Genomic DNA, 21,556 nt, shown 5'->3' on the forward strand with positions numbered 1-21,556 from the left:
GGAGGGATGATATCGTCCACCCATCCATTCCCTCATTCTCCGCAGACGGACCTTTGGGCTGTTTCTGCCTCCTGGCGACTGTGAATCTGCCCCTGTGAACATTCACCTGCCTCCTGAGTCCTGGTTTGGCTGCAGTGAGTGGAGGGTGGAGTAGCCTTGGGGACTCCTTCCGGCCCTCCCCATTTCCCCCCGTGCCTCAGGTCGCCCTCTGGTAGAGTTTCAGGCCACACACACACCCCATCTTGGCACCCGCCTTTTCTTAGGACGGACCCCAAAGGCCCACCCCAGACAGACAAGCTGGGCACCCTGTGATTGCTCAGTCAGGGCCCCATGACCCCGATATTCGGGACCTCAGCAGGCCTGTTCCCAGCCTGCATCGAGATCATCAGGAACTTCCAGGAACCTCCCCAAGACCCAGTGGATGTTTGGGGGGGTGGGGGGGGCTACGTGCAGGGCAGCACCTCTGAGCACATTTCACAGTCACCCGGATTCTGAGTCCTCTCAGGGACTTAGGACTTCTGCTGTCCCCGATTTCCAAGAGGAAATTCAGAATGTTCTGGAGCAAGTATTTCACCATCAGCCAGCCCTGGGTCAGCTGCCACGTGTGACGGCTTCCCCAGCTGTCCCCAAGCTTGTGAGGCAGGCAGTTCCCCTAGGGCAGGTCCAGCCAGCGTGTCCTCAGGTGGCCGCCAGGGCCGGGGTGGGGGAGATAGGGTGCACTGGGCCATGCCATCCCATCAGAAATGTTGGCCCCAAGGGAGCCTGGGAGGATCCCGTCCTCTGGATCCTCTGCCGTCCAGTGATGGTGGCTTGGCTCAGGGTGGAGCAGAGGCGGCGTCTCCCGGGCAGGGGTGGCAGCCAGGCCTTCTGGGCCCCTGAGCACCCTTGGTCTCTGCTGGCGACCGAGTCCCCAGCGCTCCCTGAGCCATACACACGGGTGGGGCATGTGCTGCAAAGGTTCACGCTGCGTTGTCTCCTTTAGGTGACGGTGACATTGTAAATAATATGTATGAGCCTGACCGGGACCTGCTGGCCGGCCACAGCGCGGAAGACGAGGCTGAGGACAGCGCCATGTCACCCATCCCCATGGGGCCGCCGTCCCCCTTCCCCACCAGTGAGGACTTCACCCCAAAGGAGGGCTCGCCCTACGAGGCCCCGGTCTACATTCCTGAAGACATTCCGATCCCACCGGACTTCGAGCTGCGAGAGTCTTCCGTCCCAGGGGCCGGCCTGGGGGTCTGGGCCAAGAGGAAGATGGAAGCCGGGGAGAGGCTGGGGCCCTGCGTGGTGGCGCCCCGGGCGGCCGAGGCGAAGGAGACAGACTTCGGATGGGAGGTGAGTGATCGCGCCTGAGCATGATTGATCACGGCCATTTATCTTGCGTTCAATCTATTTATAAAGCCAAGCTGAGCCGCCGCTGCCCCAGGCGGGAGAGAGCGTTGGCATGTCACATTTCCCAGGCCCGTTTTATCCCGAAGCTCCCTGACGCGACTCAGAAAGCATCAGCGGTCCTCGTGGGCGCCCCGTCAGCCCTGTGGGCCACGCCCACTCTCTCCCGGAAATGTGTCTTTCATGAGCTCATGTCTTAAAACATCCCCTGCTTCCCGCCGGGCCTGGCTGCCATAGCGGAGGCGAAGGGAGATTAACTGAATGTCCCAGAACAGGCGGCCGCACCTGGGGGCTTCCTTGCAGGCGGAGCAGGCGGGGGCAGCTCGCAAATCACACCTGGTGGCTGCGCTGCCCCAGACGCTGCCTGACCCGCCTGCCCCGGTCAGCCAGCAGCCTAAGAGCGGTCCAGCTTCTCCAGTCCCAGGGGCACAGGCCTCGTCCTGCCAGGAGGGACGGCTGGCTGTTTCAATTTTCCCACCACGGCGTGACTGGCCTTGAGGGTCTGGGGCTGGCCTGGTGGACCTGCGGCAGGGGTCAGGAGAGAGGGCGTCCCTGGGATGGCTCTGAGCTGGGAGCACCCAACGTGTGCTGCTCCGGCTGTGAGGGACACTAGACCCGTGTTGGGGGCCTCGAGGGTCCCATGGGGCTGAGAGCTCCCTCCCCGCCCCCGACAAAGTGCGCTTCCTGGCAGGTCCCGGCCTTTCTGCTGGCTCCATACAGCCAATTGTTAGCGGTGTTGTAGGCAGGGCTCCGGCCTGGGCAGAAGGTGGGAATAGTGATTGGATTCCCCCTGTGCCTTCCAGACTCCGAAGTGCCCTGAGGGAGGTGGAGTCCTCGTGGGCAAATGGCTGGAGCAGGGCAGAGGACCCCAAGACGGGTGGGGCAGCGTCCTGGGTCCTGCCCACCTCCCGTCCTGGCCGCTGTTGGCTCTGGAGACATCCCCAGCCAGCTCCGTGCCACACTCTCTGGTCTGCCCAACTCAGATCAGCCCTGGGGAAGCTCCTGTGGCCCCAGGCAGGCCTTGAGCGCCTCCCCGGGGGTGGCGGCACTAACGGCCATTTGTAAGGAGACTGACGGCCTGGGGGCCAGAGGCTGCCTGCACCCTGCAGAGCTGAGGGCATCCTCCCTGGGCAAGGAGACCAGGGCACCTCGGCAGTTCCCGGCAGGCAGGTGTGGTCCTCAGTAGCTCACAGAGTCCCACGTGGCTCCTTGCCACAGACACAAGGGGACTCAGGAGCTGTTCTCTGAGTGTCAGCTTCAAGCGCCCCTGCCCGTTACAGAACTGTGGGCGTCCCAGTGCCTGCAGAAATGCTTGTGGCAGAGTCCGAGGCTGCCCAGTGGGGTGGGAGCTGTGGCTCTACAAGTGGCACCTGTGGACCGGGCACATCCCCCCGCTCCAAGAGGCAGAGGAGAGTGTGTGGCCCAAGGTTGGGTCACCTTCAGGAGCGACTGGCCAGGAGCCAGGGGGCCCGGTGAGACAGGAAGGGGAGAGTTAGGAGTCGATGCCTCAGTGGGGATGTGCCTGGCCTCAGGGCTCCACAGGCCCCTCACCGGACCGAGGAGAGCACTTTCCCAGCAACACCGGTCTTTGGCTGCTCGATGGAAGTGGCTTTGGCAGACGCGGCCTGTCCCGCCCTGCCCTGCCTGGCGTGTGGGAGAGGAATTCAAGTGTGTTTGCCCGTCACACTTAGAAAGTTCGGGACTGTTTAACTAGGAGGTGGCTTGTGGATGCGAGAGGGCCAGGGCCCCCGCAGGTAGCACTTTGGATGACCTTCAGGTGACTTTGTTCTTGCCTACTCCGATACAAGTTTCTGTTTGCTTTTTGTAAACGAAATGGCCTGTATCACGGGGTCCGCATGGTGCCAGGCCCGGCGCGGGCTGTGGGGCTGCCTGTTGACTCTGCAGCGCGTTTGTCCTGGGTGTGTGTACATGAGGGAACGCGCTCTCGCCACGGAGCGCCTTCTGCTTCTGCCGAGGCCTCTGTTCCACGGTGGAGACCTGACAGCCACCTTTCCTGCTGGCACTGAAAATTATTTACTCCCCACCCCCGACACCCTCTGACAGGGCTCCCTATGCGCCCAGCAGGAGCTCTGCCACCTCCCGTCCATCAGATGGGGCGGGGGGCAGCCATGTGCGTCGGTGCCTTCGGGAGCTGACCTCGGAACGGGGCAGGAAGCCACCACCTCCGGGTGAAGGAGTGAGAGGAGGAAGCAGGTCCGGAATTAGGCCGCACCCGGGTCTGCCCAAAATGAGCGATGTCCATCATTCAGGGAGGGTTCTCCCTGCCTCCAGCCATCTCACGTGGGGCCTTTGGGCAGGAAAGTGACGTTTTCCCCTTGAGTGGCCTCCCAAATTTTCCACGTGTCCCCAAAGAGCTAACTGCCATTTCCCTTCAGCTTGCGCCTTCCCTGCGGCGGGCCTGGAGAAGGGAGTCGCAGGTGCCCCTTTCTCTGTGGACTTCCTCCTTTACCCAGTGCCTGGCCCGTCTCTGAGTGCTGTGGACAGGGGCCTGAGATGGGATGGGAAACCAGGCTTCAGGGCTGGGATCCCCCTGTAGTTCCAGGCAGGAGAGGGACCTTCTGCTAATTCCCCATCCCATGCCACTGCCACCAGCAAGGTGGCTCTGCTGGCCCTTCCCTCCACACTCCTGCAGGGCAGGCCCGGGATAGAGAAAAACCCGGGGGCCAGCGTTACACTAGCAGGATCCCGGTCAGGCCTGGGCCAGGAGAAACCCGGGGGCCAGGGTCACGCCGGCAGGATCTCGGTCAGGCCTGGGACGGGAAAAACCCGGGGGCCAGTGTGACACCAGCGGGGTCCCAGTCAGGCCTGGGACGGCCCACGCTTCTGTGTGGTTCCCCCAAGTTTCATACGCGTAATTGTTCACCTTCACACTGGTAACTCAGTGTGGTGAATCAGTGCTTTGATTTTACTGTAATCTCCACGGTATTCATTGACTGAAAAAGAACAAGTAAGGACATTTTAGTGATGACAACAACCGAGAAGGATCGGTGTCATGTGGCCTCCTCAGGTGGGGCCAGCAGCGGGGTGTCATGGCCACTCTGAGCTCAGAAGCGGGGTTCCCCTGGCGGAGGGGGTCTGGGAGTGGCGTGAGCACAGGGACCTCACCGGGCGGCGGCCCCGCAGGCACAGCTGTGCGTCTCTCCAAGGACAGGTTTGAAACAAAAGTCACATGGATTATTCTTACTGTCACTTTGGGGCACCATGGAAGTCGTTTTCTTTCTCCTCTGAGAATAAAGTTCTTGTTCCGGACAAATCAACTGACTTAAATGAGAAGGTCCTGTTTCCTTTTCTCTTGTCATCGAAAGAGACAAGGTGCCAGGTCACACTTGGTTTCGGACTGACTAGGGCGAGTCGGGGCTCTTCTTTCCCTGACATGGGGCTGATGGGGATGATGCCATGACCCCCTGGGGACGAGGGATGGGGCGGGTAGCATGTGAGGCATCCACAAGCTTCGGGTTCAAGCTCGTGGGAGCTTTCCGTCCACGAACAGGAATGTGGTGGGGTTGGGAGCTGACTTTCCTCTGCCTCAGTTGCTGGTTGGAAGCCTGTACTCCTTCTACACTGAGACTGATGCTGACCAGGGAAGGCTGCCCCTCCTCCCTCCCTCTTGTGTATTAGGAATAGTCGCTGACTAAACCTGCTTTGTTCCTGGGTGCTGTGGGGAACCTGAGGATGTGCCCTGAGTCAGATGCCCCATCCCAACCTGGGGGCTCACTCTGTGCATGGCTGTGTGTGTGCTCCGGGTGTGTGGAAACCCCCCTGGGCTTCATTTCAGGGAGGGGGATTTGTCGGGAAGGGCACCCGAAATTCCTGGCCCCCTCCGTCTGGATGCAGCCAGGTTCGGTCTCTTCCCAAATCTCACGCCCGCCTGCCTCCAGTGAAGCCCGCCTGCCACCCTGTGAAGGCATTTCATCACCCTGGGGTCTGCAAAAACAGAGATTTTGTTGAGTAATCATGACATTGATCATCATGCTGTTTATTTTGCTAATTAAGAGGTAGCAGCCGGGTGACAGCCCCGAGGGAGGAGGCCACGGGAGAGGCGCTGCAGAGGCCACCTGCCCCGGCCCAGCCTGTAGCTGCGAGGCTGTGGCACCAAGGCCTCGGGGCTGGGGGCGGGGGCGGGATCATGCAGGACCCCCAGGGACGCACGCCGGCCACTTTTCTCCCCGTGTCGGCCGCTGTCTCCCACCCAAGGTCTGTTTGTGTCTTTGTTGACTGTGTGTGTCTCCCCAGAAAGGCTCTCGACGGCATCATGGCTCCGCCCATAATCAGAACACTGATGAGTAAGTGCGTCCGCCTCTGCTGAAGAGGCCAGGTGAAAAATGTTAATGTGAATTGACGGGGTTTCAATTATGTGAAGAATGTACTCAAGTGGACGACCTCACCCCCAGCCTTAGTTACTGAATATTAATGTGCGTTTATTTGTTCAATCAACAAATGCACTGTGTCAGCCAGGGCCTGTGGGAAGCTCTGGGGCCACAGGGGAACCAGCCCAGAGGTCTCAGGCTGCACCGATTCTCTGGCACTACCACCACGGGATCCCCAGGCTGGTGCCTGCTGGGTCCTCAGGGCCCACTGAGGGTCTTTGGCAGGGCTGGGACCTGCCAGTCTCCCCTGTGGACCATGAGCTACACATCAGCCAGAGACGGGTGAGAGCAAGCCCAGCCGGCACTCTCAGATGTCCACGTGCGTAATACGGAATTATTATCCAAAACGCTCAGCCTTTGTGAGGAAGCAAAACCTCTTCTGTGCACGCAGGCCTGTACCGCTGTGCGTGTTTAGGGTAGGATGCTCTTCTCTTCCCGAGTGGGAGAAATGAGAAGTCCATTTGCAGGTCCGTTTTGGTCCCAAGTGATAGGATGACGATGAAGCGGGGTGGGGGCAGCCCAGCCAGGCATCTGGCTCCCTGGGACGGCAGGAGGGACAGTGCTGTAGCACGTCAGTCTCTGACATCACAGCACAAATGTCCATGATGGGCTTTTAAAGGCACCATGAGGCCGGCATAAAAATGCACCACCCAGAACCAGCTTCCCCATGTACCAGGGAGCACTGGATGGCCCCACATGCTGAGACCCAGTTCAATTCGATGACAGGAGGGACAATGGCAAATTTGCTCCAGAGTTCCTTTGATGTGGCCAGGTCCACAGGGTAGGGTAGGGAATCACATAGGCCACCCCTTGCCACACACAAACCCCACCCCTTCTCCCTTCCTCCTGAGCATCCTCTCCAGCAAATATTAACGTGACTCACTGCAGGAGATTGTGTGTGAGCTTGCACACACAAATGCCACCCCCCACCAAGCCTTAGCTTTTGCCTTTAAAGTCCTAGACAGGGCCTTGGCCTCTCGGGAGGGAGGTCACCTGTGTCGCCAGCTTTTGGAGCCGCCTGTCTTGGGGCATGTGGGTCGGGTGCCTGCGGGTTTTGCTTCTCTGGGAGTTCCGGCTGGATTTTGAGCTGGAAGGTGCTGGAGAGACAATTCCAGGCTCTAGATTAGTGGCTGGGCTCAGGGTGTCCTAAGGAGTCGGCGCCTCCGTCCAGACCTCATGCTCTGGCCCGCTCATGTTCCGATTGGGCAATCTCTTCATGAGGCAGGTGGGTTCAGGGCTGGGGCTGGGGGAGTAGGAGGTCCCACTGGCGGCTGCCCCGTTCTGCTGTTTTCACGACAGCAGGCGGGGCCTGGTGCTGGTGCGGGAGCTGGACTCAGACCCCTCCGTGGGCCCCGGGCTGGGGAACCGAGGTGAGCTTGTCTGTAGGTCTGAGCCCAGGCGGAAGTGCCCCTGTTAGAACCAAGCCCCAGCTCTGGCCCAGGATGGCTTCTTGAGGCTCCTGGGACTCTGCTTCTGTTCCTCTCAGTCCCTGTGGCCTCTTGAGCAAACAGGAAACCAAGATCAACACAGAGACGGACACACGCACGTTTGCCCTGTTGCCATCAAGACCCTTGGGGCTCCAGGTGTGGCCCCTGAGCCCGCAGTGGCGGCCTCCCTGCTGGCTTGTTGGAAGTGCAGAACCCTGCCCGCTCCCAGCCACACTGAGTCATCGCGAGCAACTGAGCGAATCGCTGGCGGTTCTTGTGCACAGCAGAGTTTAGGGAGGACCCACCAGGCAGCGAGCCCCCCGCAGACGCAGCAGCTTACGAGGGGGCAGCTCTGGGTGTGCTGTAGGCATCGGGAGAGTCACCAGTGTTCCCTGCAGCTGTGGAAGGATATGCTGCCCTCCCGCTCACCCCGCCTCCGGGGCTGACCTCCCGAGGTTTCCGGCTCCTTCCGGGCCCCCAAGGGGATGGGGCAGCAGCGCCCACCAGTGCCAGGTCTAGCCATTCCCAGGAGGTCTCCAGGCTGCCTCGTGGCTCTGGGATTCAGGAAGGAGGGGCATCCCCCAGCCACCGGCACTGGTTTGAACCCCAAAGCGCTCCCTCTGTCCCTCGGAGCTTCCACAGCCGTGGACCTCCACACTCTCCACCCCATCTGGCTCTGGGGGACCCATGGCCCCAGCTGGCAGGCGAGGAAGGCCCAACCCAGTAAGCTCCCACGGCTCAGGCACCCTCTGAGAAGTGCGGCCACCCGGCCTGGGAGGAGATGCAAGCGCCGCCCCCAACACTGTCCGCTGTGGCAGAGAAAAATGTGTTAGTGCCCCGCCCACACGTCGGTCTGAACTGGAGGAGGGAGGTGGTCAAGGAAGCTCCCAAGTCTTTCCCGGGTGCCTGAGACCCGAGGGCAGAGGCCAGGGGCTGTGCGGGCCCCTTCACTGCGTGTTGGTGTTGCCTGGGAGCCTGGGAAATGCAGGTGCCCAGCCTGCCTCGGAGAGGCGGCCAACCTCTCTGTTTGCCCCGGAGCACCCCAGTGTCAGGCCCAAAGTCCCAGCAAAGCCCACTGAGCATCACGCGAAAGTTACCAGGAAACCTGAGTTTACGGCCTGGGCCCGGAACAGCTGACCTAGACGGGAGGTGCAGAGAGCCCGCCCAGTGTCCGGCACCTGCACCAGGCCCCCAAAGCCCTCGTCCCGCCTTCCGGCATGTTCAGTGCGGCCCGAGGGGCTCCCTAGGATAGTGCTGAGGACATTTGGTCTCTCAGCAGACAACGCTGCTGCCTCGACCACCTCTCCTCCGGCCCGCAGAGGCGCTGACTGGCACCGCCCGACGCAAGGCGCTTCCTTCTGTCTCTCCCATGCCTGTGTCACCCCGGAGCTGAGCCGCCGTGAGCCCTGCTGGCCTGCCGGGGGGGCAGACGGCGCTCATGGGCTCAGCTCTTAGATCACCCTATGACGCTTTACCCTTTAAATTCCAGCGGAGGGAAGGGGCAGACCATGGCAGGTGCTGGGGGCCTCAGCATGGGCTGGAGTCTCAGGGAGGGAGGCCAGGGCCAGTCTGAAAATACCGAGGCTGGACTGCAGCGTCCGGTCACCATCTGTCCAACTGCCCCACGTTAGGGCTTGGTATTCTCAGTCCTGCGTTTTATCATCTAAACGCTGAGACGCGTTCCTGGCCCCCTCTTTCTCTCCAAGCCACTGCCCACGCCACCCCCACGGCCGGGTGGGCTCGGCCCAGGCACCTGGCCTGCCTCTGGGCACCTCTGCATGGCGGCCAGGCTGCTCCACTCTGCGTGGGGAGTTTTGTGTGAGGCCAGGAAGCTTTGCCATGGTGCTTCCCCACGCAAGAGCTTCTGGATGTTTCTATGGAGCCCTAACATGGCACGTCTGAAACCGCTCGGCGAATGCTCTGAGGAGCGTTCCTGTGGAGCCGGCACCCAGCAGCTCTCAGGGCACATGGCATCGGGATTTGGAGAGTGACGGGCCCCATGCAACGGTGCGGAGCCTGAGGCCACCGTGGGGACAGGCGTGCCCAGAACCCCTCGGTCCCCGGTGTGGCTCCAGCAGAGGCTGGCAGTGCCATGGAGGAATCACAGCACAGACCTCCCATTTCCCCTGCACTGTGACATCAGCCCGAGACGTTTTTAGCCCAAGAATGCCATGAAATCCTGCACTATCTTCGGCCCGGCTCGGAGGCACGGGTATATAAGGAATTTTAGAAAAAAGGAGACAGAATGACTAAGAATACCTCCCCGATGGCTCTCCTCTACTTCCTTAAGGGGTAATAACTCCGCGGCAGCCCAGCAGAGGGGACTTTCTTTAAATAGAGCATTCTGATTCACAAGCGAAAAAGGAAATAAATATTTTCTTTTCATATTCGAGACATCTGTGAATACCAACTTCTTAAATAGTGTTTTGCCAATCGCATCACACACGCCCCCTCCCCAGTGACTCTCAGAGCCCACCCTGCCTCAAGAACTTATACCCAGAAACCTGAAAACATCGTCGGGGTTTCCAGAAGCAGGAGGGAGAAGGGCCTCTGCGTGGGGACGTGGCTGGCCTCCCCGGGCTCCCCAAGGCTCCCCAAGGCTCCCTGTGAGAACGGGGCGCTCCAGAGCCCCCTGCCCTTTTCCTCCTCCCCTTCTTTCTTCCTTAAGGAAAATAAGGATTGGACATGAAGGGAGTATAACAGTGACGTGTGGCCTCTGTGCGGGCCGGGCGGGCACCTGCTCTGTGCCTTGGTCTGTGTGGAGCTCTGGCCGCACCGGGACCCTCCCAGCTGTGCTGTGATTAGGACATGCCACCCTCACTCTGACAGGGGAACCCGGGGTTGAAAAGGAAGAAATAGCTCCCGGCCCCCATGTCTGTCCATGCAGGGACCCCAGGGTGGGGGAGGACCCCGGCAAAAGCTCTCTGGGGAAAGCCAGAGAGAGGTACGGGGGGGCTCCAGCAGGGGCAGGACTGGGCCCAGCCCCGGTTCCTGCCTACACTAACAGCATGCAGGTGAGGGGAGTCTCAGCTCTGTGCCTTGCAGGCGGGCCGCCGGGGCCCAGCTCCTGCCTGGCTCTGCCTGAACGTGGCCCTGTCCTCTGTGGGCCCCTGACCCAGCCGGGCCCTGGCACTTGACTTCAGGACAGCCGATGGCTCACTCTGGGCTCGGGGGGATTCTGTGTCATAACTGTGACCTCAGTCCCACTTTCTCTGAGGAGCTGCTGTTCCCTTGTTTGAAAGTGGGTCCAGAACCAGTCCCATGGGTCCCCGTGGGTCTGAGAGTGCTGGGGGACCTGGCAGTGATTGAGGCTCGGCACAGGGTGCCCTGCCTGAAGTCGGGGTCTGCAGTGGCCCCAGGGTGCCCAAGGCCCGGCCGGCTCAGGGACCTGCAGAAGAAAGGGTTGGATTCAGCCAGGATCTGCGTGGTCCTGACCCAGACAGTCAGCCTGTGAGACTCCCACCCGATTCCAGGCTCCATCCTCTACCCACTGGCCTAGAGCTCCTGGGGTAGGTCCCAGGAATCTGCATTCTAAGAATCAATCATGGGTGGGGGGGCACTTGGAGGACTCCAGCCCAGGGAGGAGGCCCTGGGAAAGGGCTTTGTCCTGAACTAACTTCCTCCTCTACCCCTGGGAGCCCAGAGAGGCTCTTCCTGAAGGTGCGGCAGCTGGCGGGTGGCAGCAGAGCCTTTCCTGACCACAGGCCTCAGCAGGGCAGGTGGAGAGAGCAGGAGCTGGGACCGTGAAGAGGAGGGCACCAGGGGCTGTGGGGGACCCCGCTGTTGTCCAGGGGGTTCTGTGCAGCAGCTGAGGCGGCAGGGGTGGGCTCCACACCACTGGCCCGTCAGCATGGCTGCCGTCTCTGGCTGTAGCAGCACAGGGTGGTCCCAGAAGCCGACCAGCCATGCGCCCCTAGGGCCTGAAGTGACGGCTGAGGTTGGAGGGGGTCCTTGTTGTACCTGAGTCCTACCTGGGGCATCACCGTCTCCTCCTGCTCCCGGTGCAGGGGTGAACTCAGGCTCCAGGGAAGGAAAGAGTCAGGTGGGACCATGGAATGGGTAAACCCAGGACAAGAGCCCAGGGTCCCGCCCCCAGGCAGGCCCTTTCTGCCCCTGCAGCCACTGGATGATGGCGGTGAGCAGGGAAGGCCCCTCCCTCCTGTGTGCCCCCACCCAACACAGCAGCCCCAGCCCGTCGTGGGCCCTCAGTCTGAATGTCCCTTGGGTGACCCTGTGGCCTTGGCATCCTGGAGGAGCGAGCCCCATGAGCCAGGCAGGGCTGGCACAGCCCTGAGAGGCAGCTCACTCGCCTCTGGCACCTGCACCCACAGTGAGGTCCCTGCAAGGCTGTGCTGGGAGCTTTGCACTGCCAGGCGGTGGCCTCCGAGGCCGGCAGGAAGCAGCTAGACCACTAAGACTGAAGAATCCGCAGTACAGGCCATTTGCACTTGAGATCTTTTAATTGAGAGTAACTTCCCAGCAGCAGGCTTCACAGGGAGCAGGATGGGTTAGGGAGGGCAGCCCCTCCTGAGGGTGGGCAGCTGTGGCCTGGCAGCTCCCTGGGGAGCCTCCCCGAGGCCTGTGGGGCCAGCTCCTGGGCATCCCTCCCTCCCCTGGGTCAGACACAGGTCCCACAAGTTCCAGGCCACAGAGGTCTCCCTGGGTCAGGGACGAGGGTCTGTGGATGAGGGTGTGAAGCTCGAGCTCCTCGGCGGGGCAGCATCCTCAGGTCCTGTCCCACCCTCCCGCCAGGCCTGGCCAGCTGGTCGGAGCTTCTCCTGTGGCGGGAATTCTCATGGGCTGGGTCGCCAGCTCCGGTATGAACGTGCTCTCAGGGTGGTACCGGCCATCTTGGCTGTCTCTGGCACGAGGGTAGAATCTGCTCAGGGTGGGGGCGGGATGCCCACGCATTCTCTGGACCCCACGCTGCAGTGTGGCTGGGTTGCTGCCATGGGAGGCACCTGCCTGGAGGGGTCGGGTCAGCCCAGGGCAGCGTCTCTCTGGGGTGAGGAGTTGGTCTGAGTGTCTAAGCGAAGCCCCTTTGTGGAATGGCTGGAAGCTGCGTCCTTGCCTGCATGGAGGGTTCGTTCTGCGCGGCCTGGCTGGGGTTTTCTTGTGACTAGAATGGCCTGGAAGTGACTATTCCCCCTCTGATGCCAGGATGCGGTGGGCACGCCCGCTGTGCTGGGAGCACGTGGTCCTTTCTTGCTGCTGTAGCTCCAGGCCCAGCTGGAGTGCTTGGTGTGGCCCTGGGCCGTGGCCTCCCGGGAAGCGTGGGTCGTGTTTTCCAGGGAGCCGGCTCGGTGTGCAGGCCCCGCTCGCCCCCGCCGCGTGGAGAAGGGCGCCAGCCTCCAGCAGTAGCCGCCTGGGAGCGCTCGTGCGTCCCCTCTGATCCTCCGGTCCCGGCCTCGCCTCTTGCACAGGGCTGGGCAGGGATTACCAGCCGCACGCAGGCTGCGGGGACCCCCTTTGTCTGGCTTTCGGCAGAGCTCCTTCCTTCTGGGCTAATGCCCAGTTTAATTGTACATCCCATTGTGTCGTCTCTGTTCAATCATGTTCAAAAATACCTACGTCCACTCCGTTCCCATTTAGATCTCTCTGAAGTCCATTCCGGCTTATCAGCACCGTAATTTCACGAGCAGAGCTAAGATTTCTGCCATTTAGGCCCCAGGCATTGTCTGTCACGGCAGCAGCTGAGATAAACCCTCACCCAGAACAAAGTCGAAATGACCTTTCACAAGTAGGAGCGGCCTTGTTTCCCTCCAGACTAATTTATCAGCCTTGGTTTCAGCCCCGGCGCTCAGTGGAGGGAGGAGAGAGTGCTGTGCGGGGCGGGGGCGGGGGATTAGGACACTTGGTTGCTCCGCAGTTTCAACAGGCACCTCTGGATCGGTGGACCGAAGCCGCCGACGGCCGTGGGGTGCTGCGGAGGAGCTCGCCCGGGCGCGGGGAGCCATAGTCAGCTGTCCCCCGCAGACCGTGGAGCCTTCGTCTCAGGACCTGGGGCAGGGGGCGCAAAATGAAGCCTTGTGTGAAAAGCAGGCGCCAGGCTGGAAATACGTGAGCCTCAGCAATCAGGAAACAGCCTGCAGCCCCCACAGCCCCTCGCCAGGGCGTCTGGGCTGAGCTTCCTGGTAACAGCTCACGTGTTCCACCTGCAGAGGCTGGCCGGCTCAGTCCCCCCTTTCCTGCCCGCCCCAGGAACAAGGGTCCCTGGGCAGAAAGGAGGAAGGAGAGGCTGCTCAGTCTCCTGGCTCAGCCAAAGTCCCATTTCCAGAAGGTTCCAGTTGCCCTGGCTCCTGGGGTCCAGTTTGCACTGGAACTGCCAGGCCCCCTCGAAGCATCCTTGTCCCATGGGGCGGGCCTCTGACGGGCCTTGGATGAGTATCTCTCATGCATGAAGAATCACCGGGAGCTGAGAAGCGCGTCTCACTCAGCCAGCAGCCCTAGCTGCGTTAAGCCACAGGTGGCCCTCCCGGGCAGGACGTCAGTCTGCTGGCCCTGGACGCCTGTCCACGCGGACACATGCACCACACTGTCTTCTCAGGGAGACCACGGTGGACCCTGTCTCCAGGCTGAGCTCTCAGAGGTGACCCTGACCCGCAAGGGCTCCAGGGCAGCTGTGCAGGGATCCCGGGATGGGAAGGCCCTCGTCTTCCATCTCTCTCCCACGACCCGGGGAATGCAGAGGTTCCGGGCTGCCCAGGGTCTTGCTAGGGAAGGGACCTCACACCCTCCTGGTGCACTCCGTTGAACTCTGAGCCATCAGACTGGAGGTCAAAGATGGAACCTTCTTTGTGGAGGCTGAGGCTCACCTGTCCTTCCAGTAAAGAGAACCCCGTGATGACTGCCCAGGGCCTGAGGGGGCAGAGACCCTCCTCACAGTGACCAAGTCAAGGGCCTGGGGAGAAGGTGGAGGGGTCTGGCCCGTTGGCTGAGGCTGCCTTGGACATGGGCTGGAACCTGTATACCCGCAGAAAACCCGAGCTCCGCTGAGGCCCTTAGCCGGGGGCCCTCCTTTAGGCTTAAGGTCAATTTTAAAACAGCCTGGAAGTCCTGCGTGGGAGCTGGAGAACTCCCAGGTATCCCTGGCACGTGTCCTCCTGGAAATGCAGTGCGTGGTGCATGTCCTGCCTTCTGCCCAGTGGGCAGGGCTCGGAGTCCCGGAGCAGGTGCCTCCCGCACCGACCCGGCCTTGGCCCCCGTGATGCTGCCTGTGGAATTCCAGCAGAGCTCCAGACCTGATCAAGAGCAGAGAGGACCAGAGCAAGAGCTGAACCAGGGCAGGGGAGGAAGGAGGAGGGAGAGGAGGGAGAGGGGGGGAGCACAGCTGAGGGCTGTGCGTCCAGGTCACCCCTAGCCGGAGCGGGGTCTCGGGGAAGGCCAGCTCCCCAAACGACTGCAGCCTGTGATAGCAGGAGGACGTCACGACCCTTGCGTTTTGGGAGCATGGACCGCGTTGCCTTCTCTTCAGGAGGACAGGGATGGAAAAGGGAGGCTGCGCTGCGTTTTGATAAAAGCCTTCAGACTCCATCCATAAGATCACCGGCGCTGCTGGGCTGAAGGAAATGCATTTCCCTTGCCTCTAAAATTCCCTTTGTCCTGGCGATTACTTCAGTTGTTCTGACTTGAAGCTCACACAGAGATGAACGAGACGCAGCCTCGGCACCCAGAGGCAGGTGTGCAGTCCACAAAGAGGTGGCCGTGGAATCCGTCCAAGCCACGGAGGCAGCCTCCCCTGCCCTGCGCCCAAGTTCCCGCCACAGGCCCAGACCTCTCGCTCCACTCGGAGCAGGGAGCCCCCTGGGATATTTCCTCGTGAGACCAGGGCCCTTGTGACCCTCAGGAATGATGTCAGCTGTGGGGACGACGGGAGGACCACCCGGGGCAGCTGGCCTCCGAGGGACTTGCTCCTCCTGAGCGTGGCCCTGGGAGAAGGAGCTCAGGCTCTGACGCTTCTCCAGTGACCCCCGGCAGGTCAGGGACCCTGGCCACTTGCAGCACCCGCAGGGCAGGACCTTGGTGCTCGGATGCTGGTGACACATTCTTTAATGCCTTCCCTGCTCCCACGCAGCCCTCTCCCACCTGGCCTCCGTTTCTACTCCGGATCAGCGTCTCCCACCCTCTTCTGCATCCACTATTGAGCCAGCGGCTTCCCGGATCCCTTGTAAGCTTAGGCGCTGACTCTGAAGGCTCTCCAGCTCTCGGTGGGGCCTCCAAGTGGAGCCTTCGAGCATGGGGTCCAGCTCCCGTGGGTTTCTCGCTTGACTGGTGCTCGTACGTAATGGTTGGTCCCACACACACGTCCACGAGGCTGGGACACCCTCACCATGGAGAGGTCCCTCCTGCCTTCTGGGGTCAGAGGGCTTTTTGCTGCCTCAGGGAGGGAAAGCACACCCGGGAAGCGGCACCCACGTCCTTGGAGACACACCTGAAAGTGTGCAAAGGGCAGCCTGGCCTTGCCCCTTCACCCACGTGACCTCATTGTAGACTTTCTTCCTCTTGGCGTTACATGAGGGGAAACTGAGTCTGGGAAAGAGCTCATGATGCTGCTGATAGAGCAGCTGGGAGTCGGGTGTCAGCTGCAGATGGGAGGGCCACCCGCTTCCCATCGTCAGGGGCAGGTGCATCCTTCATGCTGGGGGAGACTGGTGGAGGCTGGGGAAGGCTGGTGAAGGCTGCCAGAGGCTAGCGGAGGATGAGGGAGGCTGGTGGAGGATAGGGAGGCTGTGGGAGGCTGGGGGAGGATGGGGAGGCTGTGGGAGGCTGGTGGAGGATGGGGAGGCTATGGGAGGCTGTGGGAGGATGGGGAGGATGGGGAGGCTGTGGGAGGCTGGGGGAGGATGGGGAGGCTGTGGGAGGCTGTGGGAGGATGGGGAGGATGGGGGAGGATGAGGGAGGATGGGGGACGCTGGTGGAGGATGGGGAGGCTCTGGGAGGCTGGGAGAGGCTGGCAGAGCTGTGCCGCCCTGTGGGGCCCCTGTGTACTAGGCTCCACCGAGAGACAGGGATGGGTCAGGGCTCAGTTCCCTTAGTCACAGGTGACTTCAGAATCCTAGGAGAGCAGAGACCCGCTCGAGCCTAAGTGGGCCTTTTGCACTTCTGCTCTCTGGCTGCGCTGCCCGTGTCCTCTGACGCGTCTGCAGGTGACGGACGGTGTGTGCCTTCCGTGTACTCCTGTTTGCTCCTTTTCAACCTCAGTAGCTTTGTGGGGTTTTTAAAAAGCAATGTGCATGTTTTTGAGATGTCTGCATGCAGAGGTGGGGCCTCCGCACCACAGAAAGAGGAGGGCGGCTCAGACTCAGGCTCCCAGGTGCTGCTGAGACTTCGAGCAAGCCATCGTGGCCTCTGGGCCTCAGTTTCCCTACTTGATAAATGAGGAACTAAGAGAAGCATCTTGAGGGCCCCACTCAACCCCAGCCTGTGGTCTGAGTACTCTGATAGCCAAGAGGTGCAGAGATGAAGAATGGGGGGTTGGCGACGGAGAAGGCATTTTCTTTGATAGAATCTAAAGAAAGTGGATAATTTTCCACTTGCTGTACCCTCACCCCAGCCTGGAAGCTGTGCATTCCTGGGCTGGCATTCTTTGTCTCTAATGAGTTTGCTGTCATGTGGGGTCACCAAGATAAAGCAGGGCAATTGCATGCCCACCACCCCCGGACTAATGTGGAAACGTCACTCTGAGAACCTCATCTTCCGTTGCTTTGCTGATTTTCTCAAAGAAGTTAGGCTGTGTGTGGGTGGGGGCATGGTTTTGGCAGTCATCCCTGAGACGGTCGCGTCCCACGCCACAGGTGGATTTGGTGAATGATGAGGCACCTGAGAAAGTTACCTCCCACCCACACAGCGCTGTGAGCCCTCGTTCTGTGCTGGTTCTAATCAACCAGCTCAGGTGAATGAACAACGGGAAGCACCTGGCACACTGAGGGGACGGAGACGGAGGTCCCCATGAGCCCACGTTAGGGCCACGGGGGCACTGCCACAAGGTGCCACAGGCCATGTGGCCTGCCCGTGAGATGGCAGCTCCAGAGGCCAGAAGCCCCCGATGGAGGTGTCAGCCTCGCTCCTGCAGAAGCCTCTGAGGCAGGGTGTGTCCATGTGTCCCGGGCAGCCAGGGGCTGCTGCGAGTCTTCCCCATGTTTTGGCTTGCAGACACAGCCCCTCGAGGTCACTGGCTTTATCTTCACGTCGCCCCTTCTTCCGTGTGCGTCTCGGTCCACATGTCTTCTTTGGGGTAAAGATATTACTCATGCTGGACTAGGACCACCGTACCTGTCTTTTTGTTTGTTTGAGACAAGGTCTTGCTCTGTCGCCCAGGCTGGAATGCAGAGGCACGATCTCGGCTCACTGCAATCTCCCTCTCCCAGGTTCAAGTGATTCTTCTGCCTCAGCCTCCCTAGTAGCTGGGACTATAGGCACCCATCACTGTGCCCAGCTATGTTTTGTATTTTCAGTAGAGACGGGGTTTCACCATGTTGGTCAGGCTAGTCTTGAACTCTTGACCTTGGGTGTCCACCCGCCTCGGTCTCCCAAAGTGCTGGGATTACAGGTTTGATTGAGCCACCGCACCAGGCCTACCTGCCTTAACTAATCACATCTGCGGAGACCCTGTTTCCAAACCAAGCCACGTTCTCTGGTCCTGGAGGTGAGGGCTTCAACATCGGAACTCAGGGGGCACAATTCACATAGACCTCTTAGACATCAACTGTCTGGGCCTGGGCATTCCCAGGGGGAGCAGGTGACAGAAGACAGTGCCCTGTGCACACCTGATCACCATGCCCCTGTAGCAAATGCTGGTACCCAAGACCTCCCAGACAGGGCCTCCTCGCAGGACTCAAAGGAGACCACACCTGGATTAGGAAGGGAGGCGTGGAGGCCCAGGAGTGATCGGAACCTGGGGCCAGTGACATATGATCAGTCTCAACAGTAAGATGCCTTTTTAGGGCCAGCGTTTTCAGCCAATTCCAGTATGTTCCATTTGGAGATAATGTTAGCAAAATAAACATTGGAGCGGACTTGGCCGCCCACAGACACGCTGGGTCACTCGTACCTCCGTGGCACACGTGGGTGGTGTGGCGACTTCCAACAGATGAGGAGTCTGTGTCGGGGGAGGGCAGTGGGAATCAGGGTGACCGTGGACTCCACTTGCTCCCTGAATAGCTTTTACAACTTTCAGGCAGAGAAAAAACTGGTTTGGAGGTAAAATGATGGCGTGTGAACGTTTCAAAGCAAGGGAAGGAATCCCACACTGACCCCTACGGTCCCCAGAGAGGGAAACTGACCATCCCAGGGACACACCCCTAGGAGCAGCGGCCACCAGGGAAGTCTCTGAATTCCTTCCAGCCCTGCCCCTGTCCCAGGGGGGTCCATGGCTCCGTTTCCGAACCAGCGTGTGGGTGAGGCTCGGGAATGCCGACAGCCCGGCTGCTCACTTATTCGTCGTTTTAAAAGTCTTCTTTGAGGACGGTGTGGGCTTTCAGAAGCCGGCTGACCGCTTGACGTCGCGTGTAAGTAGCCTGTGACCACGTCCGTGTGCTCTGCCTTCGGCCCAATCGGCCCCAGGTTTGCAGACCCGAGGCTGTGGGAGGCTTGCCCTTGAAGGCCCTTGGGAGGGCAATTCAAAAACGAAATGGTTAAAAAATGGGCGGGCGGGCAGGAAAGGAGTGGAGGGGACCAGGCCCAGCGGTTGGCTAATTGGAGAGTGGGACCCCCGTTGCAGGGGGGCCCTCGCGGGACAATGTGCTCGGAACCGGGAGCTGGGAAGGCCCCTCGGGATTGTTATCGAATTAGCTGAAGTCAGAAGTCCCCTGAATGGGGTAAAGAAGGGAAGGGGAAACGCAGGCCCGGGTATAATGCGGCCTAAATGAGGGCCCCATTCACTGCTCGTGAAAGCCTCCGTCCCTTCTCAGGGAGGGTGGGCAAGCTCACTTTTGTTTGATGGGGGTGGGGCTGCTCTGAGAGTATGTTCTTACCTAGAGCCGGGACCACGGCAGAAGGGGAAGGGGCACTGGAAAGAGTCCCCCCACGGGCAGCAGGAGCGGCGCAGTCACAGGGCACCCACCCGAGCCCCCAGGGCACCGTCTGAGCTCCCTCAACCCCAGGTTCACCAGAGCGCCCGCCGGGGAGAGACCGCTCCTCATCAGCCATCGGGTCACTCCACTTATGCCCGGGGAAAGTGCCGAGCCGTGAGATGTGCCTGTGTGGCCAGCTGCTCAGGAAAGAAATGTATCCTAATGGCTGAGTTAGAAAAGAACGTGTTGGAAGGAGGAGAAAAACCCGTGAAACACGGAAAGGCACCAGCCAGAAAACCAAAGGCCAGAAAAGCAGAGGTGGGGGAGGGGGGCACACAGCAGGTTACAGAGGAAAATAAATACTCAACAAAGTGCTGTGCTCAGTAAATATTTGTTGAATTCATACGTTAATTAATTTTCCAGATGAGATTTTCCTAATCCATTTTTTAAAGAAAATAAGGATTAAGCAGGAAGTGGAATCTGGTTATGAGGGCGGGCATGGGAGGTAAAGGGGATGGGGTATGTGTGAGGTTGGGGGCTGGGCATTCCGGGGAGGAGGAGGCTGGGACCAGAGTCCTGGCCAGGCCTCAGCCATTGCCCAAGGGGCAGCTGATCTGATGTTCAAGTTACATCCTCTGCCTCTTCACCCACCTCCCAACCCTGAAGCCCGTGCAGCCTCTGTCACTGGGTGGAACCACCTGGGTCTCCGGATCCCACACAGTTAACCCTCTCCCAGGGATCTGAGCACCAAAGGAGGCCCCAGCCCCTGGCCCTGACGCAGGGGTGACCTCCAGGCAGCTCTGAGACTGCCACTCTTGGAGCCATGGCGGTACCCCTGGAAGCCCTTCACAGGCTCCTGGGGCGAAGGCCTGGGTGTGACATGAAACAGCAGGCATCCACCCTGCTTCTTCTACAGACCACAGCACTGGGTCTTTGAGCAGGAGTAAGGGAATTGCTCCCAGGCTGGGAAGCGATTGGAGTGTAGGGTGAGGTCTCGGTGCTGGCTGGATGCCTTCGCCGTCACATAGCCTAGAAAGTGTTGCCGAGTGAACTGAGGTGCACGTGGCCCTTCCTGAGTCTGCTTCCTGCCCCGACACACACGCCTTTCCTCCCACACTCCTGTGTACACACCCCTCACCCGCCCTCCATGGAGGACCCGCAGGAAACCTGTGACCTGGGGTGAGCTGGGTCCCAGTGCTTTGGAATCCGTGCCTGGGCCAGCTTCATCCCAGACGTGGCATCTGAGCAGGAGGGTCGGAGCGAGGCCGGCATGGCAAGGGGTGAGCCACGCCATGAAATGGGCCCGGCAAGGTCACACGGCACCAGCTGGCCCAAGGCTGGTCAAGAATCCGAGTTTTCTGCAGAGGGAGACACAGCCTGACACCAGCCTCGGGCACCTGTGCGGCTGGGTGGGGCAGAAAGATGGAGCGAGAGGAAAATATCGCCTTTGGGATGTGGAGGAGGAGGGGCAGCTGGCCCAGGAAGCAGGGCAGGCAGACGGCCACCCAGAGGACCCGTCTGAGAGGTGACACACAGGCCAGCAGTGCCGCCCGCATGGACCTGCTTCCAGGAAGGTGGAAAAGGCCCAAGGGACGCAGGGCAGAGGAGATGCCGCTGGGGTGCAGCCAGGAAGGATGGGGTTCTGGTGGGCGGAGCTTTGGGGGATGCCTTCTCATGGCGCCAACCCAGCAGCCCCGCCCCTTCCATCTCCGAGCTACGCAGGGAACAAACGTCCTAGCCCAGTGCCGTTGATCCGCTTTTTATGACTTGGAAAGAAATTCGCAACTACAATACACGAGGTCATTTGATTAATTCCACTGCCGAGCGGCCCCCGGTGCACACCCCCAGACTCTTTGGCCCAGCCGGGTGCCCTGCTAACGGCGAGTTTGACGGTCTCGGGAACGTTGGCATTCGTTTATGGCAGAGAAGTGAAGTTTTGCTTCCCCAGAGGCCAGAGTGCTTCCACAGATGGTTTTAAAGGGAAAGCAAGGCACGTTTGTGATGAAGTCACCGGCCTAGTGCTGATGCAGCAGATGGCGCCCTTTGGAGCTGCCCACGTGGCAGCGGCAGCCGGAGGCCCCTTTTCCCAGGTCTCTGGCCTCTTGTTGGTTTCTTGTTGCCCCTGGCACGCCTTTCACCTGAGAGAGCACCCGGCATTCCCTCATTCGCCGATGCTCCTCGCACAGCATTCTGTAAAGGTGACGGTCCCCGTGTGCTGGCTGTGGTCTCCTGGGAGCTGAGGAAAGGAATTCCACCTGGAAGAATCAGGCAGGATTCTCCTCCTTCATCTGCCTCTCTAGAGTCAGAATTACTCGGATAATTGCGCTCGTCTGCCTCCAAG

General features: G+C 60.5%; 1 protein-coding gene across 4 annotated transcripts in view; it reads left to right on the plus strand.

Moving 5' to 3' along the window:
- The window catches only part of PRDM16 (PR/SET domain 16), a 355,063-nt gene that overhangs the window by 109,482 nt on the left and 224,025 nt on the right, over window positions 1-21,556 (plus strand). For all 4 annotated transcript variants that reach the window (XM_074379953.1, XM_074379954.1, XM_039473778.2 and 1 more), the window contains exon 2: window positions 983-1,335. In XM_074379953.1, the coding sequence (XP_074236054.1) occupies window positions 983-1,335 (353 nt within the window). The remainder of the gene's footprint in view (window positions 1-982; window positions 1,336-21,556) is intronic.

The sequence above is a fragment of the Saimiri boliviensis genome, chromosome 11 (assembly GCF_048565385.1).
Source record: "Saimiri boliviensis isolate mSaiBol1 chromosome 11, mSaiBol1.pri, whole genome shotgun sequence".
Taxonomy (NCBI): Eukaryota; Metazoa; Chordata; class Mammalia; order Primates; family Cebidae; genus Saimiri; species Saimiri boliviensis.